The sequence below is a fragment of the Hibiscus syriacus genome, unplaced genomic scaffold, assembly GCF_006381635.1.
Source record: "Hibiscus syriacus cultivar Baekdansim isolate YM2019G1 unplaced genomic scaffold, ASM638163v2 tig00110678_pilon, whole genome shotgun sequence".
In the NCBI taxonomy this organism is placed as follows: Eukaryota; Viridiplantae; Streptophyta; class Magnoliopsida; order Malvales; family Malvaceae; genus Hibiscus; species Hibiscus syriacus.
In genome coordinates, this window is record NW_024062822.1 from 2,324,008 (window position 1) to 2,347,820 (window position 23,813).

Sequence of the window (23,813 nt, forward strand, 5' to 3'; positions counted from 1 at the left end):
ACATTTTAATGTTTTAATTTAATTTAAATTATTGGTAATAATTTGTTTATTTATTTATTTAATGTATGATTATTAGTTTAAAAATTAATTTTTGTAATCATTTAATTTTAGGAGAGGAACCGTGTATTAGATCCTTTTATTATGAACCTTAAGTTAGTGATACCTAGTCGTGTCTTGCCGTATTTAGTAGAGGCTGGATTCGGTCACATAGGTAGATATGAGGGTCACTGTAAGATAGAACCATACTTTATTGATATCTTAGTGGAGCGGTAGAGACCGGAGACCCACACATTCCATCTTTCGTGCAGAGAGTGCACGATTACACTTAAGGATGTTTCTATGCACCTGGGGCTTCCGGTGGATAGAGATGTGATATCGGGGATGGCGCACGGTTCATGGACTGCTTTGTCCCGGGAGTATCTAGGATGTGTCCCAGAAAGTTTTAACGGTGGTCGAATACCGTTAAATTGGTTATATGCCAATTTTCAGGAGTTGAGCGAGGACGCCTCTGATGATGAAGTTAAAATTTATAGCCGAGAGAGGATGCTATAAAGCCGAGAAGTTCGGGTAAATTATGGACCGCGCCTTATATTATGCATGTCTGATAATTGAGCATGTGATAATTGAAAAGTGTGTCCCTTGCCTCGCACTATAGCAATACGTGGCGTAAGGCGCGCCCCAGGAGCTGCGCTTTAGGCATGTATGTCCATGTGAACATAAGACACACTGCAGGGCGTGCGCCTAACCCCACGTGGCGCCATATCACCGTAAAGCGCGTTGTAAGGGGCACGCCTCACTACAAAGGTATTAGATCGGGAAAAATAGTCTAAACGGTGTCTGACAGGGAAATATATAAGGTATAGGTGATATATCGGGAAAAATACCATGAAAATAATGTATTAATATTTTATTTTATAATTATATTAAGATTGAATTATTAAATTAAATAAAAATTATTTTCTAATATTTCACGCATTATAATGTTTAAAACTATTTTATTATTTGTATTAAAAATAAAAAATAAATTTCGTTTAAAATTAATATAAAAGTTTAGAAACTAAAATTGGATAACTTGCATAATATGAAAAATTAATAAATTTATGCATCAATGTGAATAAAAAGTTTTAATATAATATGAGAAAAATAAATAAATTTTGGTATCAACATATAATAAAAAATTTAAAATTTAATGTATAAAGTTGATTATTTTGAAAGATAAAATACGGTTTATTTTTTTAGAAGTAATTTAGGTGATTAGAAGATAATATATATCTATAATCTTTCTTAATCGTTTACAACACACATTCTATATACGTAACTGTTCAAACTTAAAATAAATAAAAAACCTTTTTAATCATTAATATCGCTTAATAATTTTATTTTTATTTAAAATTTATATTCTATAATAATATAATTAAAATATTACTTTAGATAAAAATATCAAATTACTACAGAGTGCAAGTGATATCGTCAGCAAAGAGGGCTATATGTAATCAAGGAATGTCGCATCTCTCCGTAATGTTAGTTTTATTTAATTTGTTAGAATAAGTTTTTGACAAGTACACAAAATAGTTATTAAACTATACTTAAATTGATTTTGTCCCACTCTTATACATTAACTGGATATAATTATAATTTAGTTAGCTGCGACAATTTAGGCCCACACCTGCACATTTGTAAGGTTAATTGGGTGAACAAGTAAAATGTAGCATCCAGTTTCACTGGCCCATCTCGAGCTCATAAGTCCATAACTCTATCAAGTTGAAGAGCCCATTATATGTTAAAGAGTGGTTTAATTAATTAATCTTACAATAATTTGCATTAAAGTAGATTACAACTAAGTTCAGCCAAACTCTGGATTTAAAAAAAATCAATTTAAACCTCTGATTTTTTTAATAATTTTAAATTGTCCCCAAACTCTATCACCAAGTTTCATCACTGCTTTGAGGTATCAAGTTCGAACATCATAAATGTTAGGGGTGAGAGCGTTCAATATCAAATGATTGAGAGTTATCTTTGACAAAATATTGCCTTGATCCACCGTATCAAAAGAGTTTATACTTAACTACACCCTTATCAGTCTAATACAAAGAAAAGAATGAATTTGATGATGATACATATAAATCTTAAAATATAAAAATATAATTTTAAATCTCAGATTTAATATTTTTATAATATTTTTAATATTATTAAATTTAAGATTTTTATATTTTAATAACAATTAGATGATGATACGTGCAAATTTTAAAATTTAAAACATTATTATAAATAGTAAATTTAATATAGCTATAAATATTAAATTTATTTTTAAAATATAAAATATTAAATTTTGTTTAAATATAAAAATCTTAAATTTATTTTTATTGTAAATATTCTATTAATTACAATTTAATATATATATATATATATATATATAGGTATTTCTAATTTTTTTTACTTCTATTTTCTTTTACTATTAGCAAGCTTTTAAACGATAAATACAATTTGTTTAAAATGGGGACCTTTGTTGTAGTGGTTGGGGTACTATTAAAAATATTTAATTAAATAAATTAAGATTAATAAAAATATCCTCCAATCATGCATTGCCACGAGTCACTAATGACACGTGTCATGATCCTATGCTGACACATGTTAGATCCTAATTGAATGATTAATTTATTAAATTAAATTTAAATTATGACCAAATTGAGAGAACATATAAATATTAAGGACTAAATGTATAATTATGTCAATTCTTTTAACTACCACGTCAATATTTACGTCCATTCTTAATGATTAGTGGCTTATTTGACAATAATTAAATAGTTAGATGGTCTGATTGACAAAATTAAAAGATCAATGACAAAAGTAAAAGAGCTGAATAATTAGGTGGTCAATGGTATAGTTTATCATAAAAAATAATTATTTCATTCAATGATGATAAAAAATTCATAAATAAAATTATAATATTATCACATTTTTAATTATTCATTTAATATACTTCATTAGTATATTACAACAACAATAATTACATAAAATTCATTAGTATAAATTGTAACTTCATAGTTAATTTGTATTTAATTATTTTAGGTTTTTTATTTGTATTTAAAATTAATTGAATTTTTAAATATTAATGGGCATCGAATTAAAAAATTTTAGGCCTAAATATTTTAAATGGGTCTAGAGAGATTGAGCTAAACATAAATGAACGAACATAGACGAACGAACATAAATGAACGTAAGTGAATGAAAATAAACGAACATATTATCGAATGTTCATGAACGTAAATGAACGAGCCAGCTATCTGTTTATGTTCGTTCATTTAATTAAACGAATACAATATCTTGTTCATATTCTTTCGTTTAATAAATAAATGAACTTCCCACCGAACGGTCGTTTCGTTTGTAGGCTTAGTATTCTCTTTTATAAAAGAAATGATTTTACAGTTACATATATAAAATATATATTCTTGTAGAATGTTTACAAGTTCTTAGTTCGTTTGAATGGGTAAAAGTATAGTTTTTAGTCCTAAAGGTCTCATGTTCAAATCTAAGATGCTACAAAAACCATTAATTTTGTTTTGGTAATATAAGTTAGATATAATCTTTAGTGACATTTAGATAAACAAATCCTTAGCCAAGAGATTAGGTGCAATGCCTCTTCTCTAACGGATTAGTGAAATTAGATATTATTTTTTAAAAGATAATAATTGATGACCATAATAGAAATAAAATAATAAAAAATATGACTAAATAAACAGATAATTTACCCTATTTTTTCAAAAAAAATATTTTGCTTGTTATGGTGCTTTTGTGCTTTGTCCTGGGTTCAGTCATCGTCTCCACTTGAGCCCCTCAATGAAAACATTTAAAAACAAAACTAGATAATTTTGTCATCTTTCTAGCGATAAAAGAATTTGATGCTTCTATTAATTCAAACATACGAGCATCATTTTCTAAAATATTAGACCGACGTATTCAATAATTATAACACAAACGATATAAACAAGCATGTCCAAATTATGAAATCCAACTAAAATCCATTATTTAAAAGGTAATTTACTAGATTGATAAGTTGTACTAAGTTCGACGTGATATTTTAACTACATTGTTGAAGCTTCAGGAAGCCAGTAGCAATGCATTCAATCTCCAGTTGATGTAATGCTGACTAAGATGTACTTACTAGTAACTACCACCTGCTACCCAATGGCTAATGCTGTTATTCGTCTCAGAATTAAGTTATCAGAATTCTTTGGATTTAAACACGTGCACAAAACACTTCAAATATTTTCAAAAATTGTGTATTTTAAGGAATGCTTGCACATGAAAGGTTGGTAATAAAAACTTATATGTTTTTATAAATTCAAGCCATTTTTAAAATTTTAAAAAGTTTAATTTCTAGTATAAAATATTATTCCTGTTCTGCAGGTCGCATGATACGTCATCCATAGATGGAAAAAGCATAATTGAAAATAGAAGATCTATGAAAGTCTTGACTATCTGAGTGTAATTTGTTTGTGTACGAAACTGACAAGAAGACTGATGGTCCCATTTTCACAATAGGTAGAGATGGCTATCAACATTTCCTATGCTGGGTACTGTACACTTGAATTATTCAAACATTTAAGGAGTTAAAGGATGATGCAAACAAGTGATTTCAAACTATTAAACCAACTTTCGAAAAACGGCCCCCATTGTGCAGAAAAACGAGGGCTTCTGTATATTTTTGTGGGTAGGGAAGTCAAAAGAGAGTTGAAAAATCTATCTTACTACACGACATTTCTTCTATATAAAGATTTCATAGCCCCACGACATCTCTTAATCATTCATATGAACAGAATTATGCATGCCTCTCAAGTCTTAAACAATTGATATGGCCCTGATTAATTGGTTCTGCTTGATTTTTCTTGCTTTTTGGGTTTGTTTATGATTTTGCCCTTTAACAACTTCAAGAGGCCAAACATCAAATACCCACAGGTTGTTGTTGTAGAAACCCAGCTCCCTTTTCGACCTTTGATTTACACGAGGGTATATCGACAAAGTACAATTCTCTGTCTAACCATATTCCACATTTTTTCTGTGAAGTTTTAGGGAATTTGCTGTGAGTTAAGACACGATAGCAGTTGCAAAGGTTGGAACGAATCCTTACAACATATGCTTGAGACAGAAGTAGGTGGCTGCCGTCCATAGAATATGGTCGCTTGTAAGCGGTTTCCCTTTATCAAAAAGCAAAAGTATTAAAAGAGGGAGACCAAGACCTGATCCAAGTATTATAACAAATTCAAATTGTATTTATTGAGAGAATTCATTAGATAAAGTAAATATATATTTTTAAAATAGACTTAAAAAAATAGACTTAAAATTATATTTATAATTAATAGATTATTAAAAGATATTAACCCGATATTATATTACGATTGCGAAAAAAGGAAAAAAATATCATTTTTTTCATTTTTTATAATTAATATGAAATAAATATAAGATAATATATATTTAAAAATATTTCTCAATCTTTTAACATTTAACATTCACACTTTAACAATTATTGTGTTGGAATTTAAATTCTTAAAAAATAATCATAATTCTTTTATTACGTATCACAAATATCAACGGCTTGGATCATGCTAGCACGCAACATTGGGACCCACTAAAATCCTCCTATGTCCGAACAGCAAGGACATTTGCCGGTGCACCTTTCCACATTGTACTATTATTGGTGACGTACACTGTACACACCATCCCCTTTTTTTAATAAAAAACCCCCTCTCCCTTTTCACTTGCGTCCTCAAATTTCCTTCGGCCTATTAACACTTCCACCAATTATTCTTTCGTATATTCTCGTTTTGCGGGATCTTTGCCACTGTTTTCTTTGTCTTTTTTCCCTTACTTATGAGAAAGGGAGCAACGGCAGCATCAGACAGGCGCGCTAATTCATCATCGGTGAAGAGGAGTCTATGCGATGGAGAATCAGTTTGTTTCACCACCCCAAGTGCATACCTCTCGACCGTCCCTCGGCTTCCCTCTTGGCACAGCTCTCCTCTTGATCATCATTTTCAGCTTGAGTGGCATCTTCTCCTGCTGCTGCCACTGGGACAAACTCAGGTCACTCCGCCGATCTTTCGCCGATGGTGCCCATCCTGACGCCGACATTGAAGCTTCTCCCTCCAAACCCAAGCCTGATTTCACTGTAAAATCTCTCTCTCTCTCACACACACACAATCTTTCAAAAAAAAAAAAACAGAAAACTGAGTTGAGAATTGAGCCTTAAGCTTAGTTTGTGCTACTGTATTTCAGGATCTGAAGCAAAACCAAAGCCAAAGCTTGCCTGTATTAATGCCGGGAGACCGGATCCCAAAGTTCATAGCATTACCATGTCCATGTCAACCTCCACGGCAAGAAAAGGTCGAAGTAGAAGTTGAGAAGCCGCCCAAGCTGCCGCGTTTCCCGGTACCTTTCGGATTGGCAACTTGACGATTGATTGTACATATTGGACCATTTAGATTAATTTTCCGTCCGAGTTTTTCATCAGTAAAAGAAAAAAAGGATTGGGATGGGTCGGAAAATTTACCATCTTTGGATCATTCCCCAGGTTGAAAAAACTACAGGTAAATTTGTATAGACTTTTCACTGCTTATAACAGCGTCATGCCATTATTCACCACAAGGAAGAAGATTCCAACTATTGTGTCGGTTGGAAAATGAGATGGCTTAATGAGGTTGTTATCCACAAAAGCAAAGATCGTGTACGATCATTCATTTATGTTACAGACCCTACCTTAATCCCCAATGTAATGTAATCTTTTGTTTGTAACTGTTCCAATCTATTTTCTTCTCTTTACTTAAACTTGCCAGTTCCAGTACACTTTTTTCTGGAGTAACAGAGTATGCCAACTGAGCTGGTTTGTCCCTGAAAAAAATGGGACTTCGTAGTCGCTCTTTTTAGCAGTTCACGAATTGAACTGATTGGGATTAGCCATGAGAAGCGGGTAACCCTGTTTCCTGGGAAACCCAAGGTAAGCCTATGATTGAAGAATAATAAGTGGAGGTCACCGTCAAAAATTAGGCAAACCTGTGGGATTCCCCCCCCCCATTTTAGGATAACTTGGAAGTCAAGCAAATGCAGTGGATTGAAATGCCCAAGTTTTGAGCGAATATCAACTATAGAACGCACGAAACTGAATTTTGAACCTACAAGAAATCTTACGTTTCTTTTCAGTTTAAAATGAAGATGAGCTGTCGGATTACATATGTGTTCGTTGAGAAACATTATTTCATTTTAAATTGGGATTAGATTGCGTATATTTACCAGTAAGCTCAACAAATGAGCAAAGTTATTAGATAGTTCAGTAACCGAACGAAATACATTTTAAATAACGCAACCAACTTCGTGTTTCTGTATTTGTCCTTCTCACATGGCTTACGAAACCAAGAGATAACATACAAGAAACATGGGGATGCCACGCTGGGTGTCATCTTAGACCAAAAAACGAGAAAGTAAATCAAATGTGAAGCATGGAACGTTGAAGATTTGGCCAATTTCAGCTTTGTCGTCACCGTCACACGTCTTTTCATGCCATACTACAGTTCATGTTAATAATTTTGTGATTCTAATCTATTTCCAGTCATGTGAGAATTATTTGATTAAATTAAATGTTTATATTTAAATATATTTCTCTAATAAAAATTAATTTTTTATTAAATAAAAAAATAAATACAATAAAAGTAACACAATCTCAATATAAAAATAAGTACGAAGAAAAATAAAACCAAAATCTTCTATTGAATATATGCTTCATATTCTAAAAGAAACTAAACAAATATCAATAATTTTATTGTCTGTTTTTTGAACTTGCATGCAATATTGATTTTGATGAAGTTGTGGAGATTGAGAGAATCAATTTAACAAAGCGTTCCGCGAATGATTTTGAATGTATCGACGAACTATCGTAAAAGGGGATCTAACTATACTAGATCGTCGACATTTCATGATTAGAAGGTACACCATGATGAATGCAACACAAAACATCAAAATATTATCATGATAAAAAAATTGTCATAAAAACAAACGAACAACTGTGTCATAAAATCATGCAAAAATAAATGATATAAAAATATGTGACAAGAAAAAAAATCAAAACATAGAGGATGTTTATTTAAAACTAAATAAAAAATTTAAAAAAATGATTACGATTCAGGGCGACAATTTAAAAGAAAAATAAAAAAATACTTAAAAATATGTTAAAATGAGTTTTGATCGGATTTTATACTTAAATATTGAAGAAGTCGTACATTTAACACGTATTTTTAAGAATGTTGCAGCAATAGTACAATACTGATTTTGATTACAATACTGATATTGATTAATTAAACTTTAATCAAAATTTTACTGATTTTAAATAACAATAATTATTAAATTTAATAGTGGAATGCGGCATATCTTAGTCCAAGGGGACCTCTTTGTTTGTCTGTTTTGGTGGTGACCTAATTTCACTATTTAATTCTTGAAAAGCAATCGTTAATACTCGTATTATTAAATTGAAAGATTCGTAATTTCAATAATTAAAATTCAAAATATACTGTGACCATGCATCTTAATTAACAAAAAGAAGTCTTAACCAACTCCATTAAGCATAAATAAATCAAGTGATGTATACAATCTCAACTGCCGAATTGCCATTTTCGCGATGGCTTCTTTCAATCTCTTTCCCTTTCCTCGTCATCTTCAACCACTTCGAATTAAGAAACAATGAATGAAAAGGAGAGAAGGCTTGGGCAGCCATGAAAGCAGCTTGGGCCATCATGTTCCTTACATATTACAAAGAAAGAAATTGTAAAAGCGTACGGATAAAAAGCAATATCAAATGAGGCCCTTTCGTGTTGTTTATTCCTCACCAAAATCATCTTCACATCCTTTCCTCCTTAGACAACCCTTGGTGGATTTTGAGTGCTCTTATCCCATCATTTGGATGATGACGATGCCGCTTTTGTTTTATTATATTGTTGGTTCAATGAAATAAATTTAACTTTGCTTAATAAAATTATTTTTTAATTTATTTAAAATAATGTTTATATAAATTTTCATAATTTTTAATTATATCTATGGCCCGTGAATTATTATTTTTAAGTGAAAGGAAAATTTGGAAAAAATGTCATTGAATTAAGTGAGTGAAAACATATGGTATAATGGAGGAATTTGGATTTTAGAATGCACTTTCAAGCTGGATTAAAGTGCACTTTTTGATTAAGTACAAAAGGGGAAATCTTCAGGTAGAAACTAACTTTCTTCATAATTTTTTCCTCTTTTTGTATCTTTCATTTTTGTAATTTATAATTCAAATTTCATTTAAAAAAAAAGCGGCACAATCCATTTAATAAATAAATTAATTAAAAAATAAATATAAATATTTTATTTGATTAGTGTCATTATCCCTATATAACTATATGTGTGTATATAATTTTAATTTTTGGTGTACTCTTACATAATTACATTATAGTTTATCGTCTATTATACTGAAATTCTTATTTTATGTCTATGGTATTTTTTAAAATTTTATATCTATACGTTATTTTATCATCCTTACTCGTAATAATCGTATAAATAAATTTTGACATCAAAGAAGAAAAAAAACATTATCCTTAACTTTCAAACTAACCTTTTAGGGGTATTTTTAATATATTCTATTAACATAGATTTATTTATGAAAATAAAAAGAGTAATAAATATGAAAAATAAATAAAATAATATAAATATTAGGCAGAGTGTGAAAGGGGAAAGGGACGAGACAATGCCCGAAATCACGTAATGAAAGGTTAGGTTTTGATTGCAACTACAAGAAGGTGATGTTGAGAGTGGGGTTCTAAAACCACACAGTATCAATCCATCAATCAATCACCCACACCTATCTGAGTACATCGACACCAGTTGTTAATGTGGAAATCTCCCATGAAAAGTTAGGTACACTTGTACATACATGATTTTTTTTTTCTATATGTTACGGGTGATTCTTGTGAGGATAAGGAAATACGTAATAAAAATATTATAAAAAATATAATATTTTAATTTAACATAATTTAAAATGTTAATTCTTTTTTACTTTTTAGTCGTAATTTTTTTATAATGTTTTTAGTAGACAATCAAAAATATTAATCTTCTTCGTAATATTTTTAATTTAATTAAAATATTAAAAAAATAATATTTTAAATTACACTCAACTAGAAATATTATAATTTTTATAACATTTTTAATTACACTTACTTTTTTATCATTCCGTAATTTTATATTAGGTTTTCGTATAATAAAACTACCCATTATGTTACCCGATCCAAAATCATTAAAATGTATGCAACCTTTTTCTTTATTCTCCTCTTATTCATTACGTTCCTTCAAGTTTCATGGTATAGACAAGTGGATTAGCTAAAACAAAGGGTTTCGGTTTACCTAAAATTGTACTCAATTTGCTTTTTCATGTCAGCTTGGAGGATAAACTAATTTTATTATATAGATTAGTGGCCATTAGGTTCATGATTTTAATTAATATGACGCCGTGATGTAAGGGTGAGCTTTTTAAGTGGCCACCCAATCACAATTTGATAAAAAGTTTATTAAAAATTGAATAAACAAATATTTAATACATATACTATCAATTTTAGACCTTTAGTCTATTTTAATATATAAACTTTTATTTTTTTTAAAATTCATACTTAATGTTTAGCTTTGTTTCATTTTAGTACCCGTCGTTAAAAACTTAACGGATGTATTAACAGGGCATAGCTCCTATGGACGGACGACCATTCTGAACAGTGGCACGAGAGAATGACGAGTCGACCAACATATTTCAGTTCTAGGCCCATTGAACGGCTGACGAAAGAGATTAGAGGATGAAGAAGTTAAAGAATCTATCATCGATTTGGGGAGATTGAGGTAATTTTCGGTGAAAAAGAGGCCAAAAATCACATTCATGGGGTAAAAAAGGTGTGGGCCGAAAAGTTTGGACTTCATTGGCCAAAGAATGCAATGGCGACGACTGTAGACGCGACGACCGACGAACCTATCTATTAAATTTTTAACGGCGGAGTACTAACAAAAATAAAAACTAAATGTTATGTATGATTTTGAAAAAAATAAAATATTAGATACTAAAATAAACCAAAATTAATAGTTTAAGTAATAAACTCATAAGTTAACCTAAAAATTTAAATTAATTAAACCTTGAAACAAAAAATATTATATCAATCAAATCGTTTATCAATTTTTACACCGATTAACTCTTTAATTAATTTTGATGGTTAATACATTGGTATCGGAAAAACCCTATAGTTACTATCTCTTTGTTTATTTTTCATTTTTGATTGAGACGCGGCAACATCAATTTTGTTATTGGTCATCATCGCCTTTATATATGTATTTTTTTTATATTATGTATATATGTTTTAGGTTTTTAATAAATCTACCATGATATGTTTTTTTCAATCTTTTATATTTTCTCTATTTTTTGGTATAACTTTTCTTTATCTTTGTTATCGATCCTTTGACTGTTATTTTCATATATCTTTTTTAGGGTTGAATTTTATATCGATTACTTTAATTAAGATGATGCTTATTTGTTATCATGTTGATCTTTTATGCTTTGGACATTCGAATTGAATTTGAATATGAGATTTACCTTTGTGGATAATTCTTACGTCGCTTAACTCTAATTTGCAATTTATCAATGGTCTTTCTGTGGTTTGATCTTCTCTTGTGGTTTGTTTGCCGATACGATCAGATTTGTTCGAATTTTTATTAGACTTTTGACATTTTACTTATATGATACTTGTTAAGCTACTAGTTTCTTTGATCATTGATTATAGAAAAATGTTCTATGTTTAGTTTATGGTTACATTGTAAAACTTAATTATAATTTTGGATATTTACTTTTTTTTTAATTAAACTAGCTATCTCTATAAAAGAAAATATCAATTTTAAATATGTCGGACTCGAGTATTGGACTCACGTACTTTATATAAAAAGTAGAGTTGCAGGAATATAGAGAGAAACTATAGTCAATATAGCCACAAATTTCCGTTGCCTGCAGCTTATAAAACTCTATCAGAAAAACTTCATGCAACCTGAATAATAATTCGTGTTGTTATTCAGGTATTAATCAACCCAACAACTATGTGCAAAAAGTGATGTATTCAGCTTTGGTGTGGTTCTACTTGAAATTATCAGCTGAAGGGAGCCTCTAAACATAGCATATATAGCTTGGGAAGATCCAATTATGGAGAAAAAGATGGTTCTACCACCTCCATCAACTGCTTCAGAACCTTCGTCTGTTAATCCACAACCGTTGGCTCCTCCCAAGCCGCAATAGTAGATAGAGGGATGAGTTGTTTATCGATTTTCGAATGATAATCAGCTTAACAAGAAGAACCGTCCCTAAATAGGTTGTTATTTGGTTGTTAGGAAGGATATGCCAGCAAGACATTCTGGTGTAACTGCTCCAGCTAAGAACATTCTAGCAGGTATTGTAAAATGCTATAAATGTGGTAATTGGGAAATGAAGATGATGAGGCATTCTTTAAATCAAAGTTCAACATGGTATCAGTAGCCTTGAGGTCTGGAGAGTTTTGTTCCAGTAGCTAATTCTTTGTTGGATTTTCTCGTCGTTTCTTTCTCGTGCCATGGCTGATAAGGAAACTTCATCGGCGGGACTTCAGAAAGCGTTCACCAACAAAAGACTTAGTGTAGTCTTGGATGAGCGTAACTTCTTGTTATGGAAGCAGCAAGTTTCTTATCGGTACGGTCACTCCTCCGCCGGAGACGGTGGTTTTAGAAGATGGGACTGTTGTTGAGAATGAAGCTTATGAAGTGTTTGTTACCCAGGATAGTGCACTTGCTTCTAGGCTATTATCCACGATGTCACCATCGATTCTACTGCACATGGTTGGCGCTGACACCGCTGCGCAAGTTTGGTCCACTGTTACCAAGTTCTTTGCAAGCAGTTCTACGACAACGATAATGAACCTGCATTATCGGTTGAAAGCTATAAAAAAGGGGGAGCTGAGTATGCGTAACTTCATCACTCAGGTTAAAGAGTTGTGTGATGCTCTTACGGCTTGTGGAAGTCCGGTGTCCGAGTATGAACAAGTGGCGACGATCTTGAATGGATTGCCGTCCGAGTATCGTCCGTTTGTTGCTGTCATCACTGCCAGTAGGGAGCCGTTCACTCTAGATGGAGTAGTTTCAGTTTTGATTGATGCAGAAGTTCAACAACACGGTTTTGAGGAAGCTGACAGTTTCTCTATCAGTGCTAATATGGCAAAACTGATAGTTCTGGTGATTTGCGTGTTCATGAGCACTCCACTCTTGCTCCAGATTCGACTCTTCAAATATCTTCCCACAACAATAGTTCAAACATGGTTGTTTCATCTGATATTCCTGGTATTACTTCTCGTCCCTCTTCTTCAAATGTTCATTCTATAGTTACGAGAAGTAAGGATGGGATCTTCAAACCCAAAGTCTTCTTGGTTCAATCCGTAATTGATGATGAAGAACCAGTTTCTATTGAACAAGCTTTACTGACCCCTGTGTGGAAAGATGCTGTCATGGCTGAATATAATGCTCTAATTGGTAAGGGTACATGGCGGTTGGTGTCTCTACCTCCTGGTCGAACGACAATTGGATGTAAGTGGTTGTTCCGGATCAAGAAAAATGTTGATGGATCTGTTGCGAGGTATAAGGCTCGTTTAGTAGCGAAAGGTTTTGCTCAAATTCCGGGACAAGATTTTAATGATACGTTCAGCCCAGTTATTAGACCTTCCACAGTAAAGATTGTTTTATCATTAGCTGTTATGAATGGGTGGAAATTACGACAAGTTGACGTGAATAATGCGTTTCTTAATGGGGACTTACGAGAGGAGGTGTTCATGGTGCAACCTCCCGGGTTTGAACAACTTGCTGCTGATGGCACACGACTTGTTTGCAAACTTGAAAAGGCGTTATATGGGCTTAAACAAGCACCACGAAGTTGGTATGCGAAACTATGTGATTTTCTTGGTCGAATTGGGTTTCATGGGACACAAGCTGATGCCTCCTTGTTCATTCGTTGCATAGGGAAGTCTTTCACCTATGTTCTCGTTTATGTCGATGATATCATAGTTACGGGGCAAGATGAGACTGACGTTGAAAGCGTTATATCGCAGTTGAGTCAAGAATTCTCTCTAAAAGATTTGGGGAACTTAAACTATTTTTTGGGACTTGAAGTTCAGCGGACGAATCATTCGCTTATTTTACGACAAAAGAAGTTTATTCTAGAATTGTTAGAACGTACTGGCATGCGTAATGCTCATCCAGTTCCAACACCGATGGTCGTATCTCCGAAGCTAAGTAAAGATGGAGGGAGTCCGTTACAAGATGTTCAACTATATAGGAGCGTTGTTGGAGCCCTTCTATATTTAAATCATACGCGACCCGACATTGTGTATAGTGTCAATCGTGTAGCTCAGTACATGCATGCGCCTTGTACTCAACATTGGGTGGCTGTGAAACGCATTTTGCGTTATTTGTGTGGGACACTTGATTATGGTCTAGTGTTTCAAAAGACAGGATTGGGTCTACACTTGGAAGCTTTTGCGGATGACGATTGGGCAAGCAATGTTGATGATCGCCGTTCGATATCTGGATTTTGCGTTTTTCTTGGAGGTAATCTAGTGTCTTGGGGTTCCAAGCGTCAACGGTCAATCTCTCGGTCGACTATTGAGGCTGAATATCGTGCGTTAGCGGATGTTGTGGCTGATGTTGTTTGGATTCAAGCTTTGTTGACATATATGGGAATTTCGCCATCAAGCACTCCCGTTATTTGGAGTGATAATACGAGTGCGATAGCGATGAGTGCCAATCCTGTTCTGCATTCTCGATCGAAACATGTTGAATTAGACCTCCATTTCATTCGCGAGAAGGTTGCTGCCGATAAAGTTCGAGTTAATTACATTCCTGCTCGACATCAAAAAGCTGATGGATTCACCAAGTCTTTGTCTCGGGCTTATTTCTCTTTGTTTTGCTGCAATCTCAAAATCAATTGTAAAGTTCTAGAGTCCATAGACAGTAGGGAGAATGTTAACTATTATGAGAATAGCAGTGAATAACAAATAGGTTGTTATTTGGTTGTTAGGAAGGATATGCCAGCAAGGCATTCTGGTGTAACTGCTCCAGCTAAGAACATTCTAGCAGGTATTGTAAAATGCTATAAATGTGGTAATTGGGAAATGAAGATGATGAGGCATTCTTTAAATCAAAGTTCAACATTCTACCACCTCCATCAACTGCTTCAGAACCTTCGTTTGTTAATCCACAACCGTTGGCTCCTCCCAAGCCGCAATAGTAGATAGAGGGATGAGTTGTTTATCGATTTTCGAATGATAATCAGCTTAACAGGAAGAACCGTCCCTAAATGAAAGACCAAGTTTTGTCTCTTTCATTCTATTTTCGAAGTTTGCAGAACTTCAATCTTGTGGTGCAGCAATGTAGGCCACAAATGCAACACCAGAATGCCGACTTTACCATGCTTAAGAAAATTTCAGACTAGCAGACAAGAAGATTTGAAACAGACAAACAAACAGAAAAGATTATTCATTGAACATGTCAACAACAGACAACAATCTCTTGGAAATCAATGATAAATATCTTCGATATAATAATAAACATCCTAATAATAATCCCATCAAATCTTTGATGAACATTATATTTTTTACCATCTCTATAGCTCTACAACACAAGAATTTAAACCAAGTTTTAAGGGCTGAGTTGAACATAAAGCTGTAAAACTTGTTTTCCATGTCCCTTTGATTAACCCTGAATGCCAACTTAAAAACAAACCAGCTTATGTTCAGGCTGTGGCTGGTAAAAACCCATTTTGCCTGAGCAATGCCTCGGGTGAAGGTTCGCGTCCACGGAACTCGACAAATACCTGGATGTGTAACATCATCTCGTGTTAAGGAGATTCAAATGGAAGAACTCTAGGAAAAGAAACTTAAGGTTTTCTCATTGTTTCTGAGAAAGGGAAAGAAACAGAAACAATAAATAATTTTTTTTTCAGAATTATGAATCTCTATACAATTTGTATAAACTAATCTCCATTGGTGCTTTTCCACCTCCAAGAGCAAGAACAGTATCTCGGAAACTTGCGCCTGGTTTCTTTAACAGCCTTAATACAACCGATCAAAGGATCATGCCCTTTTTGTTTAAAAAACGAATATATACTAGCAATAACTACATCATATATCACCATTTCAGATGAGGATCTGCACTCAATAACATGTTTGCGCATCTTAATAATTTAACAGCACGGCAGACGAGGATCTGCACTCTTGTAGATTAATAAAACATACAAAAGAAAACAAAAGACTGCAAAACACCAATCCTGAGAAGGCTTTGCAACCTCCATACCTTGTTGTCTTCTAATCCAGCGTCTTCAAAAGCAGATAAAGCATCTGCAGCCAACACTTCTGCCGACTGCGAAAAAGCATTTTGAAAGACGAGGGAGGACGGAGGAGGGTTAATAAGTTTATATAGTCTTCCTCTGATAGGTTCCAACCACGAAATTTCAAAACATGTTTCCACAGTAGTTTTATAAGAAGAGCCTAAAAAATGATAGAAGTATACCTTGTAGCTGGAGTATCCTGCAGCATATCCAGCTGACATTCACAGAAGTCAATCAATTCAAAAATCTGCTACGTGAAATCGTATTCATAAAAAGTACATGAGGTGCTGGAAGAAGAAGAAGCAAACCCGCAAATATATGGTTGAAAGCACAAAGAACTCTATCTTCTGGTAATGGGGGGATTACTTCTGTTTTTCTGGAAACTCTCTGATCAACATCATAAACTGATTCCGACCCATCTGGTATATATTTTGTATGCAGCTTCAAATCCAGGCTAGCAAGTTTAACCTGAGAAAAAAAAAACATTTAGAAATGATGGTCAATCATTATATTTGTGGAGCAAACACTGATCCACTTCAGCAAAATTTACAATCTCCTTTCATTAGAATAAGACAACAACAGAGTCATAGAGTTCAGAAAAATCATCTTATGCTACACATTTTTGTAGCACTCTAAAGTAATTTTCAAGGACACAGAAGAGAAGGATAGATGGGAGGAACATGGAGATAATGAACTCTCACAAGGTACCCTACATACATTAACTGGCAGGCTTCTGTTCCACAAGACATCCTCAGGAAACACATTGTTTCTGCAGAAATAATATATACACCAAAAAGGAGATAAGGGCAGAATAAGTTTAACTGACCTTACGAAGACTTTGAGAACCAGCACGGAAAGTCCTTGTAGCAAGGAGCTTCAAATATACCTCTTCAGGGAGGCTCTTCCCTGTTTGATAATTATTTGCAATGCTCATCAACGTACCCCTGACGCAAACAAGAATATTTAAATAGAAATCAACTTAATGAAAGACATAATTGATCTGAAAAATGAAATACGCATTATATTAATGAAATTCCAAACATGTGGATATGAGAGATGAACTCAGACAAATAATTAGAGAATGCATCAAATTTAGATTTTAGTCCATGCCCTGGCCATAACATAACGAGGAACGAAATTATCAGACATGCCCAGGCTTGAGATCCACAGGGTCAAATAGACATATCTTCTTCAAAGGCATCATCACATCATAATATTATGATAAAATGCAACGGGGATAAACCGCATACAGTGTAGTAAAAACAGTTGAAGGGTTACATAAAGCCAGAAACCACAAACAAGAAATAGGATAGAAAGCTATTGCATAGGCCCTAGTTTGCAAATTTTCTACATGCAGGCACTTCTAATTTATTTCCTTTACCAACAAAATGGAAACGGAGTCTGAGCTTTAAAGCAGTCCCAGAGATATAGATTTTGGTTGTTGGGAAAGTTAACCTGTGGTAACACCAATTTTCCATGAACCTGGAGGGAAAATCAATAGCATCCCACTCAATCCCCCTCATACCAGCTACTAGACCCTCATCTTGCTTAGCCAGCATAATCTGAAGTGCATGGCCAAATTCATGGAAGACACATTGTACCTGTGAAAATAAGAAATCCCATCAGCCCACAGGGGCTAATTGTAGCATCCACTCAGAAGATCCAAAAGTCATTATTGCTAAAATAATCATTCAAATATATTAGAAAGAACGTATATCCTTTGTGATTCCATAAAACCACACCTGTAAGCGCTGAAAATAGAATAAAGCCAAAATCTCTAGAAGTAAGATCAGATGGTCTGACACAGAAGTGCGTGTCTATAATGGGCATTTATTAAAAAGAGTGTACTATAAAAATGCCTTTTAATCTAAAATGTTTTAAAGTAGAAAAAGCATGAGCTACTATCATAGTTGATCAAGGATTATCACCTTATTACTTTTTAACTTAAACTTTACATGGGACTGCTTTAACTGATATATTAATGATTAAAGCACAGTGCTTAGGTGGTTAAAATCCTGGTTTCTAGGATAAGATCAGAAGCACCACTACAGGAGGAAAGGGATTGAGAGGCTGCATATGGGGAAAGCTCTAGGTTTCTGGACCTCAAACTTAGTTTCCATTTATAATCATTCAGAAATCAGAATACAAAACTTTATTAGCATTAGAATCATGCTTAAAACCAATATCTTCAACTTACTTCACGGAATGTCATGAGGCTTGGCCTGTCCCCAAATGGTGGTGTTTTATAGCACACCATGTAGGCAATAGCCAATAGGTAACCTTGAGGTGGTACCATTACGTGACAATACTCGACTCCAAGAAACGACCTCATTCGTCCGTGAAACTTCTCTTTTCTCTGATGGACGAGAGTATGGATCAAAATAAAAGTAGGCAATCGGACTACCTGAAGAATCTTTGACGCAGTAGAACCGCACATATTTGTCCCAAACCTTTAATAGTAAAAGTCAGTTGGATGTAAAATTAATATTCCGTGTAATAGGCAGTGAAGAAAAGTATAGGGGAACCAAGAAATACTTGCAGGCGCTAGACCATCAGCTGGTTCAGTATCAATCTCGAAAAGTATCTTAGCAAGGTGAAAAAGGCCATCCATAACCTTTGAAAATGAGAAATATGGCCGGAGTTCTTCCTCTATAATTTTTTTTTCACCACGAAAGACGTAAGTTTTATTAAAATAACTGAGGTCTTGAAGGTGTGGTTTAATTAGCAAATAGAGAAGGGTTTGAGAGTCGACCTCATTGATGTCGTATTTTGACTCACGAAGCGTCTCACTCCAAAAGTTAATGTCCCAATGGCTCAAATTATCAGCTTCTGGAGCACCTTGACTTTTGGAGTAATTTTTTAAGTCTTCAACATCTGCAAGGACCAGAAAGGATCATATTGCTGTAATATAAGCGACTACAAAACCAATTGCTGTAATTGGTGTTTCATTTTAAAATAAGCTAGCGTTTTAGTATATTCAATATATGCAATTTTTTAACTTAAATGTAACGAATAAAAAAGAACAAAAAGTGTCAGACACAAATTAGTCTTGTTGATGAAAACAGATTAAAATGTCACACGATAAATTGAAGATCGAAACATTGGCAATCTTCTCAAATCGAAAAGAAACCATATCCATTGCATAATACCTCGGACACCATCATTCCACGAAGCACTCCGAAGCTTTTCTAATAGTTCCTCAGCCTATGAAAAGGATGCAGTCTTAAAGATACTCTGGAGTCATACCTCGGCATAATTATTGTAATTGAGAAGCTTAGCCTTTTCCAAACGAAGTTTCAATATTTGATTGATGATTGGTATATTATCCAATTCACCACTTGGGGGCCGTGTTGTATAAGCACGGTTACGAGCATGTTTCACAACTGAAAAAGCACTTGGAGTACCTAACGTAATCAACCATGGTCCATTCTCAGCAGTTGCATTTTCATGACCCTAGGTGAGAACCAAGAGATAAAACGATATTACATGACAGAAAAACAGAAACTGCACGGGACTTGACAATGAAAGACCACTAATAAATTTCGAGCATATGATAACTTTTGGAAAAGAAAACCTTAGACACTGCTGATTGTGCAGCTAACCCAACAGTAGTAGCAGGCAAACCATCAATTTCTTTCTTATCAGTTAATCAGCTTTTCAAACTTCTTTGTGGTATCCAAAATATTCTCACTAAATTTCTAAGACAACCTCTTCAGTTCCTACAAAACAGATGATAGCAAATACAAAAGAATAGCCAAAAGAATGAACATCACACAATTGAGCATAAATTTTATATGGTTACAACTTACAAGAAGGAATTTTGTAGTATAATGCATTTGGTGTTACTTTAACTTCAAAACTCGTAGTACTGTACCTGTTCAATTTTGTTGAACAGTTCTCTTTGTTGCGGAAGACGGCTATCGGATAGAGCAAAATCGCAACTGATAATTTAAGAAAATAAAAATGAAGATAAAAAGAGACAAAATTTACGTGAAAAACCCCTAAATAAAATAGGGTAAAAACCACGAGCAACGGTAGAAAAATTTCACTATGAGAAAATAGGAATTACAACTTCTCTCGATCTACCAAGGAGAAAACAATGATAATTCTCTCTTGATAAAAAAAAAGGAGAAAACAACTCTCAAGAAACTCTCTAAATTCTCTCTAGTATTGGAAGAAAGCTAGAATGCTTTGGGATGATTTTGAAGTTAAATGAGCTAGGATATTTATAGTTGAAACTTGAGGACTAATCTTGTAAATACCCTAAAGTTTAGGGACTCAATTTGGTAGTTATCCCTTTATTATTTCAACAATTTGTAGCTACTTTATTGACTCCACAATTCCACTTGCACACTTGCACATTCGATGCATTAATGCACCGAATAATTGGTTGAAATTTCAATAATCTCCCACTTGAAGATTTGATTGGAACAATCATATCTTCACACCATTCTTTCTACCTTGTACCATCATGTTGCTTACGTCTCTGACATGCCACAAGAGGATCGACACCAGGTAAATTTATCAGTGTTGATTGTCTTCGTCATGAAATCTGCTATGTTGTCTTTGGTATGGATCTTCTGCATATCTACCGTCCCTTTTTCCACCTTTTCACGAATGAAATGGTATTGAACTTGTATGTGCTTTGTCCTTGAATGAAATGCTGGATTTCTTGCTAGATGCAAGACACTTTGACTTTCACAAAACAGAGAGACATACTCTTGATTGTGCCTAAGCTCCTCCTATAGCATCTTCAACCAAATTGCTTCTTTATTGGCTTGTGTAGCTGCTACATATTCTGCTTCTGTTGTGGATGTAGCCACAACTGACTGCAATTTTGAAACCCAGCTTACAGCTCCACCAACAACTTTGAACACATATCCTGTAGTAGATTTGCTTTTATCCAAATCCCCTGCATAGTCAGAATCGACATACCCATTTATAAGTAAGTTTGATCCTCCGTAACATAATGCAACATTTGAGGTCCCTTTGATGTATCTTAGGATCCTCTTTACAATATTCCAATGCTCTTTGCCTGGATTCGCCATGTACCGACTAATCACTCCCACTGCTTGTGCAATGTCTTGTGCATATCATAGCAAACATTAAACTTCCCACTGCTGATGCATACGACACTCGAGACATCCCCATCCTCTCTTCTTCACTGCTAGGACTCATACTGGAGGATAATTTGAAGTTAATAGGAAGAGGGGTAGAAATTGGCTTACAATCTTGCATATTGAATCATGACAAGATCTTCTTCAAATAATTCTTTTGTGAAAGCCAAATATTCCTATTACTTCTGTCTCGGTGAATTTGCATCTCTAGAATCTTGTTTACCGATCCCAAGTCCTTCATTTCAAATTCCCTATCCAGTTGTGCCTTCAATTCTTGAATATGATCTTTATTGGGTCCTGCAACCAACATGTCATCCACATACAACAATATAACAAAATCGTTATCACCAGACTTCTTGAAATAAGCACAAGGGTCAGCATTAAGTCTGTTGTATCCAAGGCACATAATGAAGGAATCAAATCTCTTATATCAACACCTCGGTGCCTGCTTTAGACCGTACAGAGATTTGTTCAACCTGTAAACCAAGTTCTTCTTTTCTTTTTCTTCAAAACCTTCAGGCTAGAGCATATAAATTTCTTCTTCAAGATTTCCATGAAGAAAAGCTGTTTTAACATCTAGCTGCTCTAGATGTAAGTCCAATGTAGCACACATTTCCAAAACTACTCGAACTGTTGTTAGTCGAACCACAGGAGAAAATATTTCATTGAAATCAATACCTTCTTTTTGAGCATATCCTTTGACCACCAGTCTTGCACGATACCTCTCAACTTGATCGTCACCATTTCGCTTGATTTTGAAGACCCATTTGTTACCAATTGGCTTCCTTCCTTGTGGTAGTGGCACAAGGTCCCATGTATTATTTTTATGAAGGGCTTCGATTTCTTCTTGCATCGCCATTATCCACAGTGAAGCATCTGAGCTGTTTATTGCCTCCTGGTATGTTGATGGTTCACCGTCCTCTGTTAAAAGACAGTATGCAATATTACCTTCTATAACATAATCTGAGTTTCAATTGGGACGTCTTCTCACACGATCTGATTGACGAGTTGTTGGAGCTTCAGAATTCTCTGGTTCTTGTCCATCTTGTGCTGGTTCTGCTTCAGAAGAATCTCCTTGTTCAACATCTTTTTCCACATGTATCTGTGTAGTCTCTGACTTTTCAGTGCTATCATCGTCTTCTTTTCTTTGTAGCTTATCTTCTACAAAGATGACATCCCTGCTGATGATCACTTTACGGGCAGTGGGATCCCACAAGCGATACCCCTTTACTCCATCAGCATACCCCAAGAATTTGCATTTCTTGGATTTTGGATCCAGCTTTGAGATTTCTTGGGATTTGTACATCACGTACACAATACTTCCAAATATATGGAGGTTTGAATAATCAACTGGTTTACCAGTCCACATCTCTATTGGTGTCTTCAGCTCTATTGCAGTTGATGGAGCTCGATTCACCAAATGACAGGCGGTGTTGACTGCTTCTACCCAGAATGATTTTTCTAGGCCTGCATCCCTCAACATTGCTCTTGTTTTTTCTAACAAGGTTCTATTCATCCGCTCTGCCACTCCATTTTGTTGAGGAGTGTTCGCCACTGTGAACTGTCTTTTGATGTCTTCTTTTCTGCAAAAGTCATCAAATTCTTTGCTTGTGTATTCTCCTCCATTATCTGTTCTGAAACACTTGATCTTATTTCCAGAATCAAGTTCCACCCGCGCTTTGAAGTTTTTGAAAGTGGAAAACACATCTGACTTCTTCTTAATAGGGTACACCCAACATCTCCTGGAGTAGTCATCAATAAATGAGACAAAGTATTTTGCTCCGCCTAGGGATGTAACTGGTGCTTGCCATACGTCAGAGTGAACCAATTCTAGAACACTTTTGCCTCTAGAATTTGATGTGTTGAATTTCAACCGGTGTTGTTTACTTGTTATGCAATGCTCACACAAAGGAAGTGATACCTTTGTTAAGCCTGGAAGTAGCTTTTGCTCCACAAGGACTTTCATTCCTTGTTCTGACATGTGTCCAAGTTTCTGATGCCATAGCATTGCCGAATCTGAACTACATGAGGCAACAGAGGCTTCTGTTTCTACCAAAGTCTCTCCCTTCAGCATGTACAAGTTTGCAGCTATCTTTTCACCTTTCAACACCACAAGCGCTCCACGGAACACCTTCATGATTCCTTTCCGTGTTTCAATATTGCTTGCATTATTATCCAACAATCCTTAGGATAATAAATTTTTCTTCAGGCCTTTCACGTGCCGCACATCTCGAACAACTTTAATTGTTCCATCATAC

The 23,813-nt window shown here is 34.3% G+C and overlaps 1 protein-coding gene and 1 pseudogene across 1 annotated transcript; one reads left to right on the forward strand and one right to left on the reverse strand.

Annotated features, from left to right (window-relative positions):
• The first annotated feature begins 5,789 nt into the window (after positions 1-5,789).
• On the forward strand, positions 5,790-6,524 carry LOC120138121 (uncharacterized protein At5g65660-like). The gene is made up of 2 exons (XM_039153710.1): positions 5,790-6,166; positions 6,274-6,524. The coding sequence occupies exons 1-2, from the start codon at positions 5,939-5,941 to the stop codon at positions 6,448-6,450; spliced, it is 405 nt and encodes a 134-aa protein (XP_039009641.1). The 5' UTR covers positions 5,790-5,938; the 3' UTR covers positions 6,451-6,524.
• Positions 6,525-16,598: 10,074 nt separating this feature from the next.
• On the reverse strand, positions 16,599-19,331 carry LOC120138217 (annotated as a pseudogene).
• Between the last annotated feature and the right edge of the window lie 4,482 nt (positions 19,332-23,813).